General features: G+C 43.3%; 1 protein-coding gene across 1 annotated transcript in view; it reads right to left on the minus strand.

Annotated features, from left to right (window-relative positions):
* Positions 1–224: 224 nt before the first annotated feature.
* Positions 225–25,043, minus strand: part of MRPS6 (mitochondrial ribosomal protein S6) — a 44,213-nt gene continuing 19,394 nt past the window's right edge. The window contains exons 2-3 of the mRNA XM_069760783.1: positions 10,252–10,391; positions 225–534 (exon numbers count right to left, since the gene is read on the minus strand). Of these exons, the coding sequence (XP_069616884.1) occupies positions 342–534; positions 10,252–10,391 (333 nt within the window). The 3' untranslated portion in view covers positions 225–341. The remainder of the gene's footprint in view (positions 535–10,251; positions 10,392–25,043) is intronic.

Below are 25,043 nucleotides of genomic sequence, written 5' to 3' on the forward strand. Positions count from 1 at the left end.
GATAGCCAGATACCAAGAGCATATATAGATGACAAAGGTCAAACTAGGCCCCAAAATATAAAGCTGGGTTTTACCAGCCAGGACACGAGATCTCGTTAACCGATTTAATGGGCAAGCACTAAGGGACCGATCAAGGCCAGACACTTTTTTCAAGGGCCCATAGACATTTGAAGACCATGAAAGAGATGAGATATTGCAAGTGCAAGGTACAGGGGCTAAGGGAATTAATAACTGAAAATTGATGATATTTTATTTATTCTTCTAAACATAAAAAAAAATTACATAGCAATATGCTTTATACACAAAGAGTGGCGACAACTTCTCCTCCTCCTGACTCCGGCTCATTTCTTTTTTCTGCGGCTGAATTTTGACTCAAGATTAGTGACGGGAAGAATCCCGGGACAAGGTCTCTCCGGGGGCTTCTCTTCCTCGTGTTTCAGAATGGTCGGTCGGATCACATCGATATCACGTGATAGATGGTCCAGCATGCTGGGAATAATGTTGGGTGGAGAGTAGAAGTCAACAAGGAAGTACCTGGAAGGGTAAAAAAAAAAACGAAACCAAAAATTAGATTTTTCACACAATCCAATTTTTCTTTAGAATTCCCCAAAAATGACTCCAGGTGAGGATTTGAGCATTGTTGCATATGAATTTCGTTCCTTTGATAATGGACTTTTCTCACCCATCAATTTTGGAGGGTAAAAAACAACTGATACACTGAAGTTTAACTCTGCATTTGTTTGTTTTTATAAATATTACCGTAATAAGGAGACAACTTCTTTGTATGTTAAAAATTAGCTTATCAAAATGACCTCCAGGGAGATGTTACAAAGTTTTCCATTCTCCGGCACCACAACCACAGGAAAAATGAAGTATTAAAGTTAAAATTAATAAGCTGTCCATGCAATTCATGGACAGGTTGGGTCCTCCAGAATCAGCAACACTCTTTAATTATCTCTAAAGAGGTGGTCCCACATTACTAGCAGAAGTAGTACAATAAAATAGAAGGAAAGATGGCAGAAAAGGCAAAAAATCTGCTGTGTGAAGAAGAAAGCATTGGTGAACATATGCGATCACTGCTCCAATATATCGGGTCTTCACTACATATGATACTAAAATTGGCCCTTCAGGATCTTAAAACAAAAAAAGACTGACGTTCACCTTTCAAACAGCTGTAGTTCCTCAGTATTACTACTCGAATCCCCCGCCAATCTCCTTATTGCTCCATCGGGTGCAGCCTTGACGTTCGGTCTGAGCTGGAGGAAACAATCTCCTAGCTCTTTTTTTTTTTATGGATTGGTCCGAATGTCAAAGTTGCAATGAATCAATGAGTGGGTTTTGAGAAGAAGAGACCATAAGGGGACACAGGCATCGGTGTGAAGGGGCAGCAAAGTTTCAGACTGTAAGTATCAGGTTTCAAGCAGCGGAGCCCGGCAGGGGACATGGGCATTGTTGTACAGTAGAATCAAAGTTCCGAGAGTATTGGGTTTTGAGGAGAGGGAACAGGCAGGGCACACAGGCATTGTTGTAGAGTAGAAGCAAAGTTCCAAGAGGAGAGTATTGGGTTTTGAGGAGAAATGCAGGGGACGCGGGCATTGTGGTAGAGTAGCAGCAAAGTTCCAAGAGGTGAGTATCGGGTTTTGAGGAGAGGAGACAGGCAGGGGACACGGGCATTGTGGTAGAGTAGCAGTAAAGTTCGAAGAGGTGAGTATCCGGTTTTGAGGAGAGGAGACAGGCAGGGGACACGGGCATTGTGGTAGAGTAGCAGCAAAGATCCAAGAGGCGAGTATCGGCTTTTGAGGAGAGGAGACAGGCAGGGAACACTGGGATTGTTGTAGAGTAGCAGCAGCAAAGTTCCAGGACTGGAGAATTGGGTGGGTTTCGAGGAGAGGAGACAGGCAGGGGACATAGGCATTGTTGTAGAGTAGCAGCAAACTACTAAGAGACGAGTATTGGGTTTCGCGGAGAGGACACGGGCATTGTTGTAGAGCAGCAGCAAAGTTCAGGAGTGGAGTATTGGGTTTCGAGGAGAGAAGACAGACATGCTCATTGGTTTTTCCTTCCCATGAGGAGTTTTGGAATCCCCAATCTCATGATCAGTGGAGATCCCAGTGATCACAGATTTGTTACAGGTGATCTACTGTATGTTGTTTATGGGACAACCCCGCTATTAATGCAGCATACAGTAATGGCATTTTTGAAAATTAGTTTTTTAAAACAGGAAACCTTTTTACTGAGCGGGACACATGCATGTTCAGTAACTTGTACATTATTTCCTATGGCGGATGCGCTGCAGTTTCTTTTTTTCCACTGTCTGCTATGATAGATAGGAGGCATAAAATGAGTGATCCCTGACTCAATCTGTGCAAATATCAACCATACTTCCATTTTAATAAATTGGTTGCAGCAGATGAGTTATGTACCAGTGATTTGTAAGCGGCGTCCGTGCCTCTCGTCGTAATTTCCTATACTATATATTTTCAGATTTGGTCTCGGCGCTGCAGCAGCTCGCATCACAAAGAGACTGGAAATTTCCACTATGAGAGCAGAGATGAGGGCGGGTGGGAATAAGCTGCTCCCCTCACTCAATCTCTCACCCCGGCATCTACACAAGCTATTCAGGCTAATCCCCCAAAAAAGGGGCTGGCAATGCCGTGGGCACATAGCGGTGTCTTATCTGTTATGTATGCAGCCACAGAGGGGGCAACTGAAGAAATGTGAGCAACAAGGAGGGAGAAACGACTTTCTGATGTTAAAGCGACTGCTGAACGGTTACTCAGGAAAATAATAGAGAGGAAGATGGTGATAATAGTAATGATCGAGTAGTCCTTTGTTTCCTGTAATGACTCATCCCCCACCATGAAATGCACTCACACCTCAGTCGCCCTTCCGTCATTACCCCCTATGTAGTAAGCACATGCAGTTACCCATGACTGCAGGCGGGCGCATATAAGGGTACCAAAACACAGGACTGGCACCGGTCTTACTACTCAAACTCACCGCTCAGTTATGACATCCACAGATGCCCCCCAATAACAGTGCGTCATCCAGAGGTCCCCCCAAAACAGTGCGTCATCCAGAGGTCCCCCGCAACAGGGCATCATCCACAGATCCCCCACTAACAGTGCATCATCCACAGATCCCCCACTAACAGTGCATCATCCACAGATCCCCCACTAACAGTGCGTCATCCAGAGGTCCCACAATAACAGTGCGTCATCCAGAGGTCCCCCGCAACAGGGCATCATCCACAGATCCCCCACTAACAGTGCATCATCCACAGATCCCCCACTAACAGTGCGTCATCCAGAGGTCCCACAATAACAGTGCGTCATCCAGAGGTCCCCCGCAACAGGGCATCATCCACAGATCCCCCACTAACAGTGCATCATCCACAGATCCCCCACTAACAGTGCGTCATCCAGAGGTCCCACAATAACAGTGCGTCATCCAGAGGTCCCCCGCAACAGGGCATCATCCAGAGGTCCCCCACTAACAGTGAATCATCCACAGATCCCCACTAACAGTGCGTCATCCACAGATCCCCCACTAACAGTGCGTCATCCAGAGGTCCCACAATAACAGTGCGTCATCCACAGATCCCCCACTAACAGTGCGTCATCCAGAGGTCCCACAATAACAGTGCGTCATCCAGAGGTCCCCCGCAACAGGGCATCATCCACAGATCCCCCACTAACAGTGAATCATCCACAGATCCCCACTAACAGTGCGTCATCCAGAGGTCCCACAATAACAGTGCGTCATCCAGAGGTCCCCCGCAACGGGGCATCATCCACAGATTCCCCCACTAACAGTGAGTCATCCACAGATCCCTCACTAACAGCGAGTCATCCGCAGATCTCCCATTAACAGCGAGTCTTCCGCAGATCCCCCATTAACAGCGAGTCTTCCGCAGATCCCCCACTAACAGTGCTTCATCCACAGATCCCCCATTAACAGTGCATCATCCGCAGATCCCCCACTAACAGTGCGTCATCATCCACAGATCCCCCACTAACAGTGAGTCATCCACAGATCCCCCACTAACAGTGAGTCATCCGTAGATCCCCCACTAACAGGGAGTCATCCGTAGATCCCCCACTAACAGTGCATCATCCGCAGATCCCCAACTAACAGTGAGTCATCCACAGATCCCTCACTAACAGTGCGCCATCCGCAGATCCCCCACTAACAGTGCGTCATCCGCAGATCCCCCACTAACAGTGCGCCATCCGCAGATCCCTCACTAACAGTGCGTCATCCACAGATCCCCCACTAACAGTGCGTCATCCACAGATCCCCACTAACAGTGAGTCATCCGCAGATCCCCCACTAACAGTGCGTCATCCACAGATCCCCCACTAACAGTGCTTCATCCACAGATCCCCCACTAATAGTGCGTCATCCACAGATCCCCAACTAACAGTGCTTCATCCACAGATCCCCCACTAACAGTGCGTCATCCACAGATCCCCACTAACAGTGAGTCATCCGCAGATCCCCCACTAACAGTGAGTCATCCACAGATCCCCCACTAACAGTGCTTCATCCACAGATCCCCCACTAATAGTGCGTCATCCACAGATCCCCAACTAACAGTGCTTCATCCACAGATCCCCCACTAATAGTGCGTCATCCACAGATCCCCCACTAACAGTGAGTCATCCACAGATCCCCCACTAACAGTGAGTCATCCGTAGATCCCCCACTAACAGTGAGTCATCCGTAGATCCCCCACTAACAGTGAGTCATCCGTAGATCCCTCACTAACAGTGGGTCATCCGTAGATCCCCCACTAACAGTGCGTCATCCGCAGATCCCCCACTAACAGTGCGCCATCCGCAGATCCCCCACTAACAGTGCTTCATCCACAGATCCTCCACTAACAGAGCGTCATCCGCAGATCCCCCACTAACAGTGCATCATCCATAGATCCCCCACTAACAGTGCGTCATCCGCAGATCCCCCACTAACAGTGCGCCATCCGCAGATCCCTCACTAACAGTGCTTCATCCACAGATCCCCCACTAACAGTGCGTCATCCACAGATCCCCCACTAACAGTGCGTCATCCGCAGATCCCTCACTAACAGTGCATCATCCACAGATCCCCCACTAACAGTGCGTCATCCACAGATCCCCACTAACAGTGAGTCATCCGCAGATCCCCCACTAACAGTGCGCCATCCGCACATCCCCCACTAACAGTGCTTCATCCACAGATCCCCCACTAACAGTGCGTCATCCACAGATCCCCCACTAACAGTGCTTCATCCACAGATCCCCCACTAACAGTGCGCCATCCAAAGATCCCCCACTAACAGTGTGTCATCCACAGATCCCCCACTAACAGTGCGCCATCCACAGATCCCCCACTAACAGTGCTTCATCCACAGATCCCCCACTAACAGTGCGTCATCCACAGATCCCCCACTAACAGTGCTTCATCCACAGATCCCCCACTAATAGTGCGTCATCCACAGATCCCCCACTAACAGTGCACCATCCACAGATCCCCCACTAACAGTGCATCATCCACAGATCCCCCACTAACAGAGCGTCATCCACAGATCCCCCACTAACAGAGCGTCATCCACAGATCCCCACTAACAGAGCGTCATCCACAGATCCCCACTAACGGTGCGTCATCCGCAGATGCCCCACTAACAGAGCGTCATCCGCAGATCCCCCACTAACAGAGCGTCATCCACAGATCCCCCATTTTACCAGCCATAAAAGATAACCTGTAATCTCTGTCACCCGTCTGCACCTTTATCCATGTATCTGCATTGTATGGAGGGATAAATATTGCACGGACTTTGGATAAGAGGTAACAGGAATGTTCTTTCATTTCAGCCGTTGCTGTAAAATTCCTTCCACCGCGCTGGAAGATTAAGGAGGGTGTGAAAATACTCAGAGCAAACGAGCCCAAGACAGGGAGCGCTGTGTGCTCATGACGAGAACGATTCCTTGGCCGGCACAACCGGTGAGATGACAACATCCCGACATGAAATTACATTCCACGGCTAAATAATCTGCAATTTAATTTTCAAAAATATAATTACAGAAGTCACTAGTGGATGAGTTACAAATATAATCATGTTTTACCATCCAGAAGCGTTAAAATGAAGACATACATGTGGATTCTGTCTTCATTTGATATTCAGGAGGGTAAACCGGTTGTCAAAAGGGCTTCTACACCCACAAACATGATACATGTCCACATCATAGGCTGATTTCTGGGGTTCAACTGCTGGAAACCACCATCAATCTTGAGACCAAGGGTCCTAAAGTGCTCCTATTAATAGAGCGGTACTGAGCATGTGCGACCGCTGCTACATTCATTGCCTATACAAGTGGTGGTCACACATGCTCATTACTGTACCTACCATTCACACCGGGGATCATACATTTGTCATATCTGGTGGAGAGAATTTATGAGAAATCACAAAATGACCCATTGTTTAAACCCTACCAGACATATAACCTACTAATAACACCTCTATAATACAGTAGATAACACAGGATACACCATTCACAATAGGTGATGTCACAGCTCACCTCCTCCTCCTGTACAATGACTGATAACACCTCTATATACAGTAGATAACACAGGATCCACCATTCACAATAGGTGATGTCACAGCTCACCTCCTCCTCCTGTACAATGACTGATAACACCTCTATATACAGTAGATAACAGGATCCACCATTCACAATAGGTGATGTCACAGCTCACCTCTTCCTCCTGTACAATGACTGATAACACCTCTATAATACAGTAGATAACACAGGATCCACCATTCACAATAGGTGATGTCACAGCTCACCTCTTCCTCCTGTACAATGACTGATAACACCTCTATATAGAGTAGATGACACAGGATCCACCAAGATGTCACAACTCACCATCTCCTCCTCTCTTCACAATTACCTTTGTCCTAAAAAAAGGTATGCTCATAAAATACTTCAATACAACTAAGCGGGGTGCAAGTTTATTGCTGCCTATGTTAATATGGATGCTAAAATGAGCAGGCAGTGTGAGCTGTATAGATCTCCTAGTTCTGGGTGTGACTGGTAATGCTGAATGCTGTACCCCCAAAAGCTGAACCGCTGGCTATATACTGTAGATAAAGGGCACGCATAGATAAAAGGCACAGGTAGATAAAGGGCATAGGTAGATAAAGGCCACAGACCCAAAAATAAGTAACCCCATTTGTATCATCATAGCTCCTCTGGCACGTTATGACATCACACCCATGACACAAAATACTCTACAAGAAAATTATTGGATACTCTGCACTCCGGAATGAAAAGGGATTCTTCTATTAGACAATCCAGAGCAAATAGTGACGCTTCGGCCTAAAACATGGGCCTTTATCAAACACGGATTGCTGTTAAGATGTAGGCAACTGTAACTCTTGGAATGACAACGCTACGGGATAGCAACAAATTGCATCGTGCTAGCTGCCACAGCAATCCATGGTTGATAAAGGCCCAGGTTTTAGGCCGAAACGTCAATATTTGTTCTGGACTGTCTAAAGAACCCCTTCTCATTCTGGAGCAATGAGTATCCAATAATTTTCTTGTAGGCATGGGGTGGAACCCTTTACCCTTGGACCCATTTTTTATAAAGAGTACTGTATACCCCTCAACAACACTCTACAGCCAGTAGTAAGCCAAATTTCACTGGATCAGTCGCGAGGGTTAACCCCCGGATCAGTTACCCCATGCTTACTCTTCTGCCACCCAACACTTGCCAATAGCTAGATTAATGGCATCACAAGCTCTCTGGCAGCCATCCGGTGACGCCCGCTGGGCAGCTCTCACATCCCGGAGCTCACAAAGACGATAAAAACCAACAAAAACCCAGCGGACAACTAACAAAAAGCAGAAGAAAAGTAACTTATTAAAACAGACAGGCCTGCACAATAGAGCCTTTTACAAGTATCCCGGAGCTTTTCTTAAAGGAACACTGCACTGCGTGACCTTACTAGTTGGCTTGCTTCTAGAAGAAAGTGCCTCTTGAAATTAAAAAAAAAAAAAAAAAAACAGAAAAAGAAAAAATATATAAGCATAATAAAAAGGTAAAGTAGCATAATGAAGAGAGCGCCAATGGAACAAGATCATCCCATCTGCTCTTTAGTAAGTATCCATAAGGGCCCTTCAGGACCATACAGCCATAGGGTGGCATTTATATATGAAAATCAGAATGGGTGCCTGCCCTGTCCAAGCAGTTTAATGTGGACACTGTATAGGAGTATTATTTCAGCACTGTATGGAAACATACCTTATTGTGTGGATAATATATGATGGTATTCTGTAGACACCACATGGCAGCATCATTGGAGCACTGGACGGCGGTATTGTGTAGACCATATAAGAGCGTATTATTTGGCTATGACGGTCTTATTTAGTGTTCGGCGGTGGTTTTTTACGACGGTTTAATGAGCGATTTGGACACTGTAGGAAGGTATTATACTGCATAATGTATTTAGACACCATATGGTGGTAATATTTGGATACTTGGTGGATTTATTAGGACATTGCCTGGTAGTGTTGTAATTAAAAAAAAAATATATGGACAGTATCAGATATTATTTAGGCATTGTGTGCTGGTATTATTTGCATTCCTTTTCTCTTTTGGCAGTACATGGCAACATGCGGAAAGTATATGAGGCCACTATTGGAATATTACATTTAGGTGCTATTTAGATAAACATATGGCAGCATTATTTTCACCTTTGAAGGCAGTACTATCTGGACAATAAATGGGGTTATTACGTCGACCCTGTATAAAAGGTATGAATTTGGCACTATGTGGAGGTATTATTTGCTCATTGTAGGTCATATTATTTAGGCGGTACATGGCAGTGTTCGGAAAGTACATGAGGACAATATCTGAATAGTGTATTTAGGTATTATTTAGACACGGTACGGCAACACTATTTGGTCCTTTAGCAGCTTTATTTGGGCAATGCAGGCAGTACAGTGTGGACAATATATGAGTATTATTTGGATACAGTATGAAGGTATATATAATCTCGGCACAATATAACGGTATTTTTTATATACTTCGATTTTTTTTTTTTAATTATGGAAAAAAAAAAACCTATATAAAGGTGGTGAACAGAGGATCAGACTGTGCTGCCTTCCTTTGGTCAGATCTGCTATATATCTGCTCTTAAGATACAACACGGGAAACAGTCCACCTGTGGTTAGAATCAGATTTAGAAGTATCACTTTACATCAGTGACTCCGATTTACTGCATAAATGACATTTCCCAAGAAAAAAAAAAATACAAAAACTTGGTAACCGTTCCAATGTCACCGATCATCAGCAATACACCGGCTGGTATTAGCGGTGTATAGTGAGCTCCAGAATGGTAGTCAAAAAATAATTCCGACTTATGGCAACAACTCCGGTCCATGGGGAAGTCATAGTGGAGGTCTTTTGTTATTTTGGTACTTTTTCATTATTTGGACGTCACTGCCATCCATAAACTAATGGGTGGTGAGATGTATAGTAAGAACGTCAAAGGCATGGGGGAGAAGTATCCACCTGGTATGGGAGACTGGAACACATTGATGGCGTCAAATTACCAATTGGTGGTTTGGGGGTAGCCACCGGTCTAGTGAAGTATCTTTCTGCTAGTGGACCCCAATACAAAATATAGGGCCCCCAACCATCACAGATCTTTAACAATATCTTTTTAAGCGGGCCAAAGGGACCTTCTGGTCCCTCTAGAAGAGTTGGTGACGCTACTGGTGGCCTCCAAATGGAAACTCAACCATCCATCAGTGGTATCCAGACAATCCTCACGACATTAGGTTGCGCATATAAGTCACCCCCTCCACTCCCAGTACGTGATCATATGGGGGGAACGGGTACTTGGATGTCCCTGGTACCTAGTTGTGGTGGTGGCGGCAAAGTTTACCGCCGATTCTCCAGGAGACAGGACAGTATGGCTTAGCTGTGATAAGGACTTAGGTTTTGGCCATTAATGAAAAATTAGTGGCAACCCAGAAAACCAATGTGAACAGAGACCAGCCGAAGAGTAGATCTTCACACACTACCTATAATACACATTCTTATAGTCCGGTGTGTCTTTTTTGAGGGGTCCTAATTGTTTTAAGGAAAGTGGTGGGAACTAATTGTGTATATATATTTAGCTCATATAACGCTCTACACAGATATGATGCACATATGCATGTCCTCTATGAAGGGTGTCCAGGTGCTAGTTTTCCATACCCTCCTTGCTTGTGGCGCTGGTTGTGTTTGGAGATCTTGTATGGAAGGTTCTTCTCGCCAAGGTTTTCCAGGTTCCGTACAATGGCTCCCTTTTCCATCAGAACCTCTATGGTACGTTTTAACGTTGCCACCGTCTCAGGCTGCGAGAAAAAGAAATAAAAGACGGGAAAATTGACATATGTAACTATATCCATCACGTGTCTCACAGACCAATACGAAGGGGGCATAGTCATTGACGAGGTCAATGGAGCCGGAGGGTGAAGCAGATAAATCGATTGAGATAAGGTTGACAGTTTTACAGAAATAAGTCTATACTAGGGTCCCATCATCTATTAGCCAGATCAGCTGTAAAGAGACCTTTTTACTCCGGAGGACCCATGTTTAAAATGTTAAAAAAAAAATTGTAATTCGTTGTTTTACCTGCGGAGGCACTGCAGGGAAATGGAACAGTTGCAATGTGGCTCTTTTCGGTTTGACCAGTTGGCCTGCTTTAAGCCGGTCTAGAAGACGGCAAGGAACCCTGTCCTGTGAACTTCTCATTCATTTGCTTAAAAAAAAAATCATATTTTAGGCATATGTTCCCCGAGCGGGGTGCCCACAAAATAAAGGCTACTTACTATATGCTTGCTGCATACTGACTAGTAATTTTTCACTTTCATGTCCATATATCAAATTCCGTAAACTTTTTTGTTTTCCAATTTTTCCTAGTGCCTAATGAGGTTTACATTTCGCATCAATTCTCGGCTATATTTTTGCTACAAAGATTTGTACAAAGAACATCTCCAGGCCCCGATAGTAGTCAGATGACTTTGGACCATAAAGTGACTTGTTAAAGCTGTATTCAGACTTCAAAAAGTACGTCTCCATATCAGCCCACGGGCCACTGAGGATGTTCATGAATGGTCGTGATTTACCAATCCTCGGCTACCGGGGGACATGAAGGGGAGGGTGACAGTGTGAAGGAGGCCATTTCAGGATATAGATGAGAGGCAATAGTACGAGCCTGAAAGTAATTGTCATTTGGAGGAAAAATGCGAAACCGAGTATTTAACAGATATGCAAACTCAGGTCAGGAAAATAAACTTTTACTTATTTTTGAGGCTTAATTGAGCCGTTGAAACTGGCATACTAGTTTCAACAAACTGGGCATAAATCAGTATAGCTGAACATAAGAAACTTTGTAAGATCGGAAAAATAGGTTTCTTTCTCCACTTATGAACCACTTCTACCAGATTACTAAAGGTTCAGATTGTAGCAGCCTACTGAAGTCTTAACAGAGAGAAGGAGGAGCAGGAAGAGGTACAGACACACAAAGTATGCAGCTACTTTCTAGTAAGTGTTTTATCTCATTCCAATGCTGGATTCACAGCTACACTGCTCAGTTCTGCTGTATCATGTATGCCATGTCGCTGCTTCTGAGCCTGCACCACATAGAGACAGGTGAGCATGAGTCCCCGTGTCTCTGTGTGCTGTCTATGGGAGAAATCTTTTAGGGGGTATTCTTTTTATTCCTCTATCCAGAAGGCACAGTGTATGTGTATATTATAATATATACGGTATATATTATTTTTTTTAATCCAGTGGTGGCAATTTTTTTTTTCAGTACGGGACACGGTATAATATATGGGGGTTTTTTTTTATTCATACCCTTCCAGGAGTTAATTTTTTTTCCACCAAGGGTGCCATAGGACCAAAAAGGTTGGGAAACTCTGCACAATTTTAAGATAGTTGTCTCATTATGGCATATTCATTGAAGAGTGACTAATTTTTTTTTTTTTTTTTTTCGTTTATAAATTTGCCCAGCATGGAAAGTTATAGGTTAATTTGACTTCATTCCTGTAAAAAAAAAAAAAAAAAAAAAATAATAATTTACCGTAAGTGCCTGCCTTTATCTGCACTGATATCAGAACGTACTTGTTTGGAGTACAGCTGATGGCAGTGATGGGTCAGCTCAGCTCCTGCGTCCTTCTGGGGATTCGGGGAATAAGCTCCTGCAGGAGATTGGTCTGATAAGCACAAAATTCAGGAGGAGGAGACAGGTCCTGACCCATCACTGCCATCATCTGTACTCCGAATGAGTACGATCCGATATCAATGCAACTGACTGGGGAAAAGCAGGAAAAGCCACCTAGGTCATTTTTTTTGCTCAGTAAATGAAGACAAATAGCCTAATAAAGTGATCTGCAAAGTTGTATAAACTTTCCATGGCAGACCAAATTTTAAAAAAATGAAATTTTAGTTACTCTTTAAATCTTGACCAATGTTGCCATGAAACATCGCTGACCAGATCATAGGTACATTAGCCCAGGTCAGCATCGTTCTTCTAGAAGACTAATGACTACAGTTATCAAACCAATCAAGTATCTCAATGATCAGAGTCTTCGAGATATGACGAAAGCACAGGTATACAGATGGCGGAGATGTAACCAAAAGGAGAAAGATTGAGGAGGAGATAAAAGTTGAAGAGACCTCCATCTTTCCTACATCCACCCCACATGGCCTAACCACAAAGGACAGCTCGATCTGGCCGAGAGTCAGGAACTGTTTGAATAAATTACTCGAACTAGACAAACCGGATTTACACACCAAAAGTTATATAACTATGTGCAAATACTGGTAGCATGGGCTGTATCGTTTATGACAGTCGGTAAGTCATAAAGGGAATGTGTGCCATAAGGATGCCTTTAAGAAATCTGGAGAACGCACTGTAAAAGCTGAAATAAAAAGTCAAACGCCTCCTCGAAACCAGAGTTTTGGAAGACTCTTCCATAAATGCCCTCTGTGTTTTCAGACTACTTCATCTCAGCTGATAATGTGATAAAAAAGACAATGTGTAAATTATGTTGTTACCCTAGGAAAAAAAAAAAATCTGTCCAAAATGCCGGCCACCTACACATCTCTTTATTCATTATGTGTATACTGCCTGTTGTGAAGTGTAATCCATCTCCAGCAGCAGAGATACCTCTTCAGGATAAACAGGAAGTGGGGGCGTGTCCTCGTCTCCCCACAGGAAGTGGGGCGGGGCATCCTACACAGTGTGGGCAGCTCTCCTTGCCTCTCTGCTCCTGCTCTCTTGTACATCAATCTGCATACAGGAATATGAGAGGGGATAGGTTTCCGTTCAGGGCAGGAAAGAAGGCAAGGCATGCCAACAATTGAGGAAAAGGAAGTTCTTACACTTATGGTGCTGGCAGAAGTCTGATGAGAGAAACGACCACTTTTAAAAAAATCAGCTGTTACATAGCATGGGAATCAGGATAGTTCCTGGACATATTAGACTGGCATGGGCACCAAAAGCATTTTAATGTTGTTGGATTTACGCCTGGCATTGGTAAGCACCATATAGAATAAAATATTAAAAAAATAAAATAAAAATGACAACATCACCATCTTGTTTGCCCATAGTGAACACATCTTTAGAAAAAAAAGAAAAAAAAGACAAAAAGCTGTCTGACTTGATTGTTGTCCTATGGACTAGGCTTAGGCATGAGGTGTCGCGAGAGATCTGTCTTGGTCTAGCACAGCATTGTGTTTATCCATGGACTAAAGGGGCACAAACTTGTAATCATCCTATTATTTTTGACCTATAAAATCTCTGGTTATTCCATTTTTCCATGAAACTTCGTATTTATTCGTTACGCCCCATATTGAGTCCTCCACACTAAGAAGAAGACTGGGAATTTTCTACAAGGTTGACTCTTTTCTTCGTCTTCAACAAAGATGGCACAGTTAGAGGTACATCTTCTTGGCAAGGTCTTTAAACTTCATTTATAAGGTGCGGAGATGGTCCTATGACTTGTGCTCCAACACTTTGTCTGTGCCAGGGTGACTGACACAACCAAAACATTACTCATTTGCTTCAGATGGGGCTTTCCGCTCATTCGTAACTATAATGGGGTTTGCCTAGATGTAGCTATGGGTTTAGGCGGAATCCTGGCACAAATGAGTCTTTGTATCGCACGACTCATCTCCGGCTTCTGAGTTGAACGAGAAGTTATCAATTTACTATTACTGATCATGTAGCTTAATTGTAGGAAAAATCTAATTTTTTCTTTTTGTGTGTGTGTGGGGGGGGGGTCAACTTTTCAAAATACCTTATTTTTAGAAATTTAGTTCCTCTTGTGGGAAAAAAAAATTACATCTACACATTTAGGCAGGTACGGACTGGGGCTGAAATTCAGTTCTAGCATTTGAAATCACACAGGCCCATGTTGTCCCCGTCCCCAAGAACCAGATGGGGATATGTTACTAGTATTACCCTGGATGGAGGAAAGGAAGATTTTCTACAAGACCAATATTTCTGATGATACCCGTGGCCTGCTGGGGTAAGTGACGGAGTCAGTGACTTTGTGCTCCATCACAACTCAACAGTATGGGTATCGTGAGAACACTGATTCTGTTTACAACGTAGTAGACAAGGCGACCCATGACCAGTCCGGCCCTGCATTTAGGTAAGAATAAACTCAATGCATGAGCACAAGAAAATCAGAAGGCCTCTGACTCTTCCTCTAGTGCAGATGTTGGGGCAAAAAACGGATCAGACATGTTGGATTTTAATATACCCATCCTGTGTGGATGGTCACAAAGAAATTGGGCATAAAAATCTGGTTGGAGGAGAACAAAGCAAAAAGGCATTTATATACGAGGCATCGTGATTACTCACTAATCCCGCCCCCTGCACAGTAGCTCCGCCCCCACCACATCAATACCACACGAGGCTCCGTCCCCACACACTACCACACGAGGCTCCGTCCCCACAGACTACCACACGAGGCTCCGTCCCCACACATTACCACACGAGGCTCCGTCCCCACACATTACCACACGAGGCTCCGTCCCCACACATTACCACACGAGGCTCCGTCCCCACACATTACCACACGAGGCTCCGTCCCCACACATTACCACACGAGGCTCCGTCCCCACACATTACCACACGAGGATCCATCCCCACACTACCACACGAGGCTCAGTCCACACACTGTTATTAACTTCATTTTAAGTTAATTTACCACCTGCATAAGCGCTATTGAAAGTTGTCATTATTTACTTTACTTTAATCACCAGCAGCATTAATTAGATAGCAATGAGGGTGCCAAGCGTTAGCTGGCTGGAAAAAGGTAGTTTATTATAAAGCCAAAAGACCTGTTGAGAGACAGCTTTGAGTTAGATGGCCATTGGCTGAACGATGGGTAGCCAGCGACCATCTTGGCCATCTGTCCGATACCTAGGAGCCCTTGCTGGGCCGATAACTCCTGTGTTCTTTATGAGGGACCCATCTTCAGACAGGGTTTGTGGCGTTTCACATTTGGGAGAACAAAGTGATCGGCGATCCGAAATCCGACCAGTCAGATCGACATCTCAACTAACAATCTGTTGTCCGTGGCCTTCATACACGTTACACCCATCGGATAACATTAGTCTTATGTGTATGGGGACCTTAAGGTGAGAAGATGTGTTTGAACCAAGGGATAGAATACCGACAATTGGATTACAAAAATGGGGCATAAAGTAAAGGGTTTTATTAATATGGTAAAAGGAGCACCGATCATCTATATAACAAGTTACTGGGTGTTCCGCCATGTTCTGTTTATACGGGCCAACGAACAATGACGGGGACAGAACAATCCCTAATATGATCATGCCATCCCCATAGAGTATGAGGTTATCGGCATCACATCTACATTTTATAGAAGTGTTTTTTTTTTTAATCCAAAATCTGGGTTTTTTTATGTCGGCATAAAAGATCAGGATCAACCGGCGAACGAGAATTGTGCTTGTTTGTTGGATGATCACTGGCCTATGAATACAGCCAAATAATGGGGGAACAAGCATGTCGATGATCACACAGTTGCCGACTATCTTCTCTTCTGGAAGCACCATTAATATTTGACTGTACTGTAAGAGAAATCCTCTAGAAGAGACGGCGTTCAATTCAGGTGAAAAAAACGTCAAGGTTCCATTGATTCTGCCATAGATGTAACGTTTCGAGCAACCATAGGTCTTTTTCTTTATATTTATATATTCTTTATATTTATTTTGCTGATGTAAGAGATATCCTCGTTATAAAAAGGGAGAAAGAAAAAAAACAACAATAAAACAAAAAAGTTGTAGCCGCGGTTCTTCGGTCTGCACCTGTTATTGCTCGTTACGCGTACCATCATCAGGCACTGCGAGGAGGAACATCATCTCCATAAGTCTTATAGGAATGACATATGTAGGGCAGCATCTTCAACCATTTAATGGGACCCTTGTCGTGTAAAATGCCTCATAAACAGTCTATAAACTGTCTTCATAAGCTAAAAAACAAACCTGTAACCAAATAAATAGAACATTTTCAGTTCCGGAAACTCATAATATAAGACGTGTAACTTTTTTTTTTTACAGTTATTGTAAATCCGGCTTAGAGGGATCGTCCACCAGCTGCTTCTCCAACAGTTATCGTGGAAGGCAACATCTCACCATGTATCCGGAAATGAAGCTTTACACAGCTGTCATGGAAGTCTAAGGGCGTCTTAAGACACAGATCAAAAAAAAGACCAGCAGACAAGACCGTGTTCACACTGGTGGCATTACTTCACTTACTAACAGAAGCCAAAGAGCTTGGTCATATCGGTCCTATGGCAGATCCACCCAGGTTTATTCCACTTTGAGTACCTCCATCTGTGGTTCCATCACTTTTGGTTATGAGCAGTGAAGAGCGAATGCACTGGGATAAGATGTTATCTTCCATGCTTGGTGCTAACCGAGGGACTTCGGCAGGCTCAAAAAATATGCGGGTTGCATGCCTTGTGGTTGTTCATCAGCCGCGAGACATGCAGTCGCAGGGACTAGAAAATATTTTTCTCAACTGTGACCCCGGCCTAAGGGGTTTATTCGTCAAGGCGTTTTGAGGTATAGTGCTTCTTCAGGACACCATCACTGGTATGCTGAAGTAGTATACTTAGAAACATGTTGACGAATAAACTTCTTATACTCGGATTGGCATTTAGAATCCCTTTTTTTTTCCTCTACAGCAGAATTAACCCTATTTTGTGTTTGATCTGTATCCAGTTTTCTCTTTTTCTATCTAAAAAGGATAAAAGGACACTTTTTTTTTATTTCTATGCTCATCGCAGTCAATTTATGACCACAGAACACAAAAATACTCACTCTCAGAAAGTTCACTGACGGATCATTAGTTAACTCATTCTGTAGCCAGAAACAGACAGTCCATAGAGGTTGGGTCTCATATACAAAATGGCCTCCGGGGAAAAAGAAGCTTTATCTCCCCACAACAGCCGATCAGATTTTCATCTCTGAACTCTGGTCTGTAACTGGAAACGACAGACAAAAGCAGTTCTCCACAATAGCTCCCAACTCAACATTTTATTCGGTTTTCCCATTACTCAGAATTTCACTACTAGGACTGAATTGATATTGGAGTAACAATTTTATTTTTACCGTATTGCCAACTTTCGAAAACCCAAATTCCAAATTGTTTTGTAGCAAACAACATTTTTGAACGTGTCTCCGGTCCAGTTATAAAAAGGACATGCCCCCGATCTAAGGCAAGAGTGCAAATGACCCAATCATCATGTCCAAAGAAAAAAAGGAACACACCCCCTAGGACCAGACCTTATAAAAAATACTGGTATGAGACCAGTCCCAATGTCCTCTCATTGTCTGCGGAGGAGGGGATGGAAGGAACGAAGAATGATGAATATTTCCTGCCAGGATGTGGCACCTCGAAGACTTGGCAGCTCTTCTAAGAAGTTGTCAGGTATGATTAATGCAGACTTCACAATTAATACAGAACCCAGATCTCCAAGCCAAAAAGTAACAATGAATACAGGGAACTTTCATCAATGTAGGGGGATGAGTTGTACAATCTGGATGCTCTTTCCCAACGAACATGCGACTCTTCCTCTTGTAGGCTCCATCCAGCTCATTCTCATAATTACATCGGAATCGTCGTAGGCTTCACAGCGTCACAATGGCTTTATAGGCTTTGATGAGTCTGGTTTGTAGAGGCATAAGTGAAATTTGGGCTACTCGAGTCCTTCAATTCCTTTACGAACATTTCTAAGCCAATGTTAAAAAGATGATGAATGAGTCAAACTGATCCATTTCCCTCCCCTCCTTTGTAGAGTTCATTTTTCTACTTCTGACATTTCCAGTCTTTCTGGTTTGTCTAATCAGATATCTGCTCTCCTCCTTCTTGATAAAATGATCCATCAGTTCTTTAGAATATCTTTACTTTTACAGGAGAGGCCTTCTGCACATCCGAGAGCTCTTCAAGGATTAGACTGAAAACGTGATCTTCTCAGCCCTCTCGCGCTACCGGCACAGAGCAGTCACTGACCTCTTCTGAAGCTTCCACTGGCGTCATGTCAACAGAGAAGCAGCTTCTCTTCCGTTTCGCACTGTCGACCGGGCATCTTTGCTGATATGTAACGGTAAGCCGGCTCTCAAACTGCGGCGAGACAGCAGTCAAATCAGCATGATGTCACCAGTCACACCTCCATTATCAGAGCAGCCGTGAAGAAGAGCTACTCTGGTGCTGTAGAGCAGAAGAATTGCCAGAGGAAGCAGTCCGTGACCGCTTTGAGCCGGCACCAGACTGGTCAGGTAGTTGCTAACTGGTTAGCAACTACATGCTTATTCATTTTTTAGCTCATAGTAAAAAAAAAATATACACTTTAGTCCTGTATACCTTAATACTGTTGAAAACTACAATAGAAATCATTCCTTTTTTCTTTCAATGGAAGAGAAAATCCAGTGCTGTTGGTTTTCTCCAATTGGAAGTCATTGGTCTGTAGCCCATCTCCGATGCGGTGTTGCAATACTCCGGTACAAAGAGTTGCTTTGTTCCCAAACTTTCTACTTCATCTTTAAATCCTACACCGGTAATGACGGACCTTTGCAGCAGCCAGGGTCGTCCATCTGGCTAATCGTTACTCGGACGCGTCCACTCTTCGCCAGTCATTCCACTGGCTGCCCATTCATTACAGGATACAATTCAAAGTACTTGTTCTCACCCACAAAGCTCTCCACAGTGCGGCCCCCCTTACATCTCCTCCCTCATTTCTGTCTATCAGCCTAACAGACCACTGCGCTCTGCAAATGACTTTCGGCTAACCTCTGCACTAATCCGTACCTCCCACTCCCGACTCCAAGACTTCTCCCGTGCTGCGCCAATCCTCTGGAATGCTCTACCCCAAGATATTAGGACCATCCATAATTTGCATAGTTTTAGGCGCTCGCTCAAAACACATTTGTTCAGAGCGGCCTATCACGTTCACTAATCAAAGTTATGTTATGTTATGTTAGTGTGTGTGTAGCCCATTCACTATCCCCATCTATTCCCCAACCCCTGAAGATGGCTGGACCATGATTGTAAATACATCATTGTAAATACACACCTGTACTTTGTATCTCCCCCACCTCATTGTAGATTGTAAGCTCTCACGAGCAGGGTCGTCTTATTTTGCTTTAATTATTGTATTGTTAACGTTGTTACTTATGACTTTTGTGTTTGAAACTGTTAAACTGTAAAGCGCTGCGGAATATGTTGGCGCTATATAAATAAAGATTATTATTATTATTATTATTTGCAAAAATCCCTTTTCCATCTAAAGCTTGTTTTCTCACTATTTACAATCCTCCTCACTCGTTACAACCCTGGTAATTCCCACTGGTAAAAATATATTTCATCTTAAAATTTAAAAAAAAATCATAATGAAGTACCGTACAACTTTCCTTACGATCGGCAAATATTAAAGTTGCGGTTCACGACTGCAGCGTAGATTTTAGACGTTAATGTCAAACCTCTTAAACGACCTTAAAAAACACATCGAGTAAGAGTCACTCTAAGATTAGGTTCACACAACGGTATGAAAAAAAAAACAAAAAAAAAAAACTTCGACATTTCCTCCAGAGAAGTGGGACAATTTTTTTTTCTCACTTGTCAGCCCATTTACAGTTTCCTGTGTTACAGAACTGCAATGTATCCGTAAAAATCTGACACTATACTGTGGCTTCGTATGGAATCCGAGGGTGGTGACGATAGGTAGGAAATACAGGGCGAGGCTGAGAAGCTGGAAGTGCATTGTCTCACCCCCATGCAATTCCAGACTTCAAAACAGGATTTCTGGGTGCTGGAGAAGCACTTTGGAGACTCTTAAGGGATCAACTTGTTTATCTATGGATAGGTTACAATCTTTAGGGGAGGGGGTTTTGGCGGGTCAAGTTTATGATGGATTTCTTTTACGGCAATTTTAACTCAGGTTTTATAGAAGACTAGCTGAAGAGCCCGGCATTGCCTGGGCATAGTAAATATCTGTGGTTAGTTATAGTACTTCACGTCTCTCATTTTCCCCCTCACATCTCTCATTTTCCCCCTCACTCCTCTCATTCCCCCCTAACACTTGTCATTTCGACCTCACATCTGTCATTTTCCGATCACTCCACTATTTTCCCTCACTCCTCTCATTTTGCACTCACACCTTTTCATTTTCACCTCACACCCCTCATTTTCACCTCACACCTCTCATTTTCCCCTCAGTATATACATGTTAGTCATCTCTCATATATAGTATACACCTGTATGTCATCTCCTGTATATAGTGAATACCTGTATGTCATCTCCCCTGTAAATAGTATATACCTGCTATATGTCAACTGCTCCTGTATATAGTATATACCTGTGTGTCATCTCCCCTGTAAATAGTATATACCTGCTATATGTCAACTCCTCCTGTATATACCTGTGTCATCTGCTCCTGTATATAGTATATACCTGTGTGTCATCTACCCTGTATATAGTATATATGTGTGTGATCTCTCCTGTATATAGTATATACCTGTATGTCATCTCCTCCTGTATGAGACCGCGTTCACACGTTATTTGGTCAGTATTTTTACCTCAGTATTTGTAAGCTAAATTGGCAGCCTGATAAATCCCCAGCCAACAGGAAGCCCTCCCCCTGGCAGTATATATTAGCTCACACATACACATAATAGACAGGTCATGTGACTGACAGCTGCCGTATTTCCTATATGGTACAGTTGTTGCTCTTGTAGTTTGTCTGCTTATTAATCAGATTTTTATTTTTGAAGGATAATACCAGACTTGTGTGTGTTTTAGGGCGAGTTTCATGTGCAAGTTGTGTGTGTCGAGTTGCGTGTGACGACATGCATGTAGCGACTTTTGTGAGATGAGTTGTGTGGCGACATGCGTGTAGCAACTTTTTGTGTGTCGAGCTGCATGTGACAGGTTAGTGTAGCAAGTTGTGTGTAGCAAGTTTTGCGCATGGCGAGTTTTGTGCGTGGCGCATTTTATGTGTGGTGCGTTTTGAGCATGTGCAAGTTTTGTGAGGCAACTTTGCATGTGTTGCAACTTTTGTGCATGTGGCAATTTTTCCGCGTGGCGAGTTTTCCATGAGGTGAGTTTTGCATGTGTGGCTAGTTTTGCGTGAGCCTAGTTTTGCACGTGGCGAGTTTTGTGCATGGCGAGTTTTGAGCGGCGACTTTTGCATTTTGACTTTTATGTGGCGAGGTTGGTGTATGTGTGCTGAGGGTGGTATATGTGTTCAAGCACGTGGTAGTGTGTGGCGCATTTTGTGTGTGTGTGTTCATATCCCCGTGTGTGGTGAGTATCCCAAGTCGGGGCCCCACCTTAGCAACTGTACGGTATATACTCTTTGGCGCCATCGCTCTCATTCTTTAACCCCTTTACCCCCAAGGGTGGTTTGCACGTTAATGACCGGGCCAATTTTTACAATTCTGACCACTGTCCCTTTATGAGGTTATAACTCTGGAACGCTTCAATGGATTCCAGTGATTCTGACATTGTTTTCTCGTGACATATTGTACTTCATGACAATGGTAAAAATTCTTTGATAGTACTTGCGTTTATTTGTGAAAAAAACGGAAATTTGGCGAAAATTATGAAAATTTCACAATTTTCCAACTTTGAATTTTTATGCAATTAAATCACAGATATATGTCCCACAAAATACTTAATAAGTAACATTTCCCACATGTTTACTTTACATCAGCACAATTTTGGAACCAAAATTTTTTTTTGTTAGGGAGTTATAAGGGTTAAAAGTTGACCAGCAATTTCTCATTTTTACAACACCATTTTTTTTAGGGACCACATCTCATTTGAAGTCATTTTGAGGGGTCTATATGATAGAAAATACCCAAGTGTGACACCATTTTAAAAACCACACCCCTCATGGTGCTCAAAACCATATTCAAGAAGTTTATTAACCCTTCTGGTGCTTCACAGGAATTTTTGGAATGTTTAAATAAAAATGAACATTTAACTTTTTTTCACAAAAAATTTAATTCAGCTCCAATTTGTTTTATTTTACCAAGGGTAACAGGAGAAAATGGACCGCAAAAGTTGTTGTACAATTTGTCCTGAGTACACCGATACCCCATATGTGGGGGTAAACCACTGTTTGGGCGCATGACAGAGCTCGGAAGCGAAGGAGCGCCATTTGACTTTTCAATGCAAAATTGACTGGAATCGAGATGGGACACCATGTTGCGTTTGGAGAGCCCCTGATGTGCCTAAACATTGAAACCCCCCACAAGGGACAACATTTTGGAAAGTAGACCCCCTAAGGAACTTATCTAGAGGTGTGGTGAGCACTTTGACCCACCAAGTGCTTCACAGAACTTTATAATGCAGAACCGTAAAAATAAAAAATCATTTTTTCACAAAAATTATCTTTTCGCCCCCAATTTTTTATTTTCCCAAGGGTAAGAGAAGAAATTGGACCCCAAAAGTTGTTGTACAATTTGTCCTGAGTACGCTGATACCCCATACGTGGGGGTAAACCACTGTTTGGGCGCATGGGAGAGCTCGGAAGGGAAGGAGCGCCGTTTGACTTTTCAATGCAAAATTGACAGGAATTGAGATGGGACGCCATGTTGCGTTTGGAGAGCCACTGATGTGCCTAAACATTGAAACCCCCCACAAGTGACACCATTTTGGAAAGTAGACCCCCTAAGGAACTTATCTAGAGGTGTGGTGAGCACTTTGACCCACCAAGTGCTTCACAGAAGTTTATAATGCAGAGCCGTAAAAATAAAACAAACATTTTTTCCCACAAAAATTATTTTTTAGCCCCCAGTTTTGTATTTTCCCGAGGGTAACAGGAGAAATTGGACCCCAAAATTTGTTGTCCAATTTGTCGTGAGTGCGCTGATACCCCATAAGTGGGGGGGAACCACTGTTTGGGCGCATGGGAGGGCTCGGAAGGGAAGGAGCTCCATTTGGAATGCAGACTTAGATGGAATGGTCTGCAGGTGTCACATTGCGTTTGCAGAGCCCCTAATGTACCTAAACAGTAGAAACCCCCCACAAGTGACCCCATATTGGAAACTAGACCCCCCAGGGAACTCATCTAGATGTGTTGGGAGAACTTTGAACCCCCAAGTGTTTCACTACAGTTTATAACGCAGAGCCGTGAAAATAAAAAATCTTTTTTTTTCCCACAAAAATTATTTTTTAGCCCCTAGTTTGTTTTTTCCCAAGGGTAACAGGAGAAATTGGACCCCAAAAGTTGTTGTCCTATTTGTCCTGAGTACGCTGATACCCCATATGTTGGGGCAAACCCCTGTTTGGGCACACGGGAGAGCTCGGAAGGGAAGGAGCACTGTTTTACTTTTTCAATGCAGAATTGGCTGGAATTGAGATCGGACGCCATGTCGTGTTTGGAGAGCCCCTGATGTGCCTAAACAGTGGAAACCCTCCAATTATAACTGAAGCCCTAATCCAAACACACCCCTAACCCTAATTCCAACGGTAACCCTAACCACACCCCTAACCCTGACACACCCCTAATCCCAACCCTATTCCCAACTGTAAATGTAATCTAAACCCTAACCCTAACTTTAGCCCCAACCCTAACCCTAACCCTAGCCCTAACCCTAGCCCTAGCCCTAACGGGAAAATGGATATAAATACATTTTTTTAATTTTTCCCTAACTAAGGGGGTGATGAAGGGGGGTTTGATTTACTTTTATAGCGGGTTTTTTAGCGGATTTTTATGATTGGCAGCCGTCACACACTGAAAGACGCTTTTTATTGCAAAAAATATTTTTTGCGTTACCACATTTTGAGAGCTATAATTTTTCTATATTTTGGTCCACAGAGTCATGTGAGGTCTTGTTTTTTGCGGGACGAGTTGACGATTTTATTGGTAACATTTTCAGGCACGTGACATTTTTTGATCGCTTTTTATTCCGATTTTTGTGAGGAAGAATGACCAAAAAACAGCTATTCACGAATTTCTTTTGGGGGAGGCGTTTATACCGTTCCGTATTTGGTAAAATTGATAAAGCAGTTTTATTCTTCGGGTCAGTACGATTACAGCGACACCTCATTTATATCATTTTTTTATGTTTTGGCGCTTTTATACGATAAAAACTATTTTATAGAAAAAATAATTATTTTTGCATCGCTTTATTCTCAGGACTATAACTTTTTTATGTTTTTGCTGATGATGCTGTATGGCGGCTCGTTTTTTGCGGGACAAGATGACGCTTTCAGCGGTACCATGGTTATTTATATCCATCTTTTTGATCGCGTGTTATTCCACTTTTTGTTTGGCGGTATGATAAAGCGTTTTTTGCCTCTTTTTTTTCTTACGGTGTTTACTGAAGGGGTTAACCAGTGGGCCAGTTTTATAGGTCGGGCCGTTACGGACGCGGCGATACTAAATGTGTACTTTTATTGTTTTGTTTTTTTTATTTAGATAAAGAAATGTATTTATGGGAATAATATTTTTTTT

The sequence above is a fragment of the Ranitomeya imitator genome, chromosome 3 (assembly GCF_032444005.1).
Source record: "Ranitomeya imitator isolate aRanImi1 chromosome 3, aRanImi1.pri, whole genome shotgun sequence".
NCBI classification, from domain to species: Eukaryota; Metazoa; Chordata; class Amphibia; order Anura; family Dendrobatidae; genus Ranitomeya; species Ranitomeya imitator.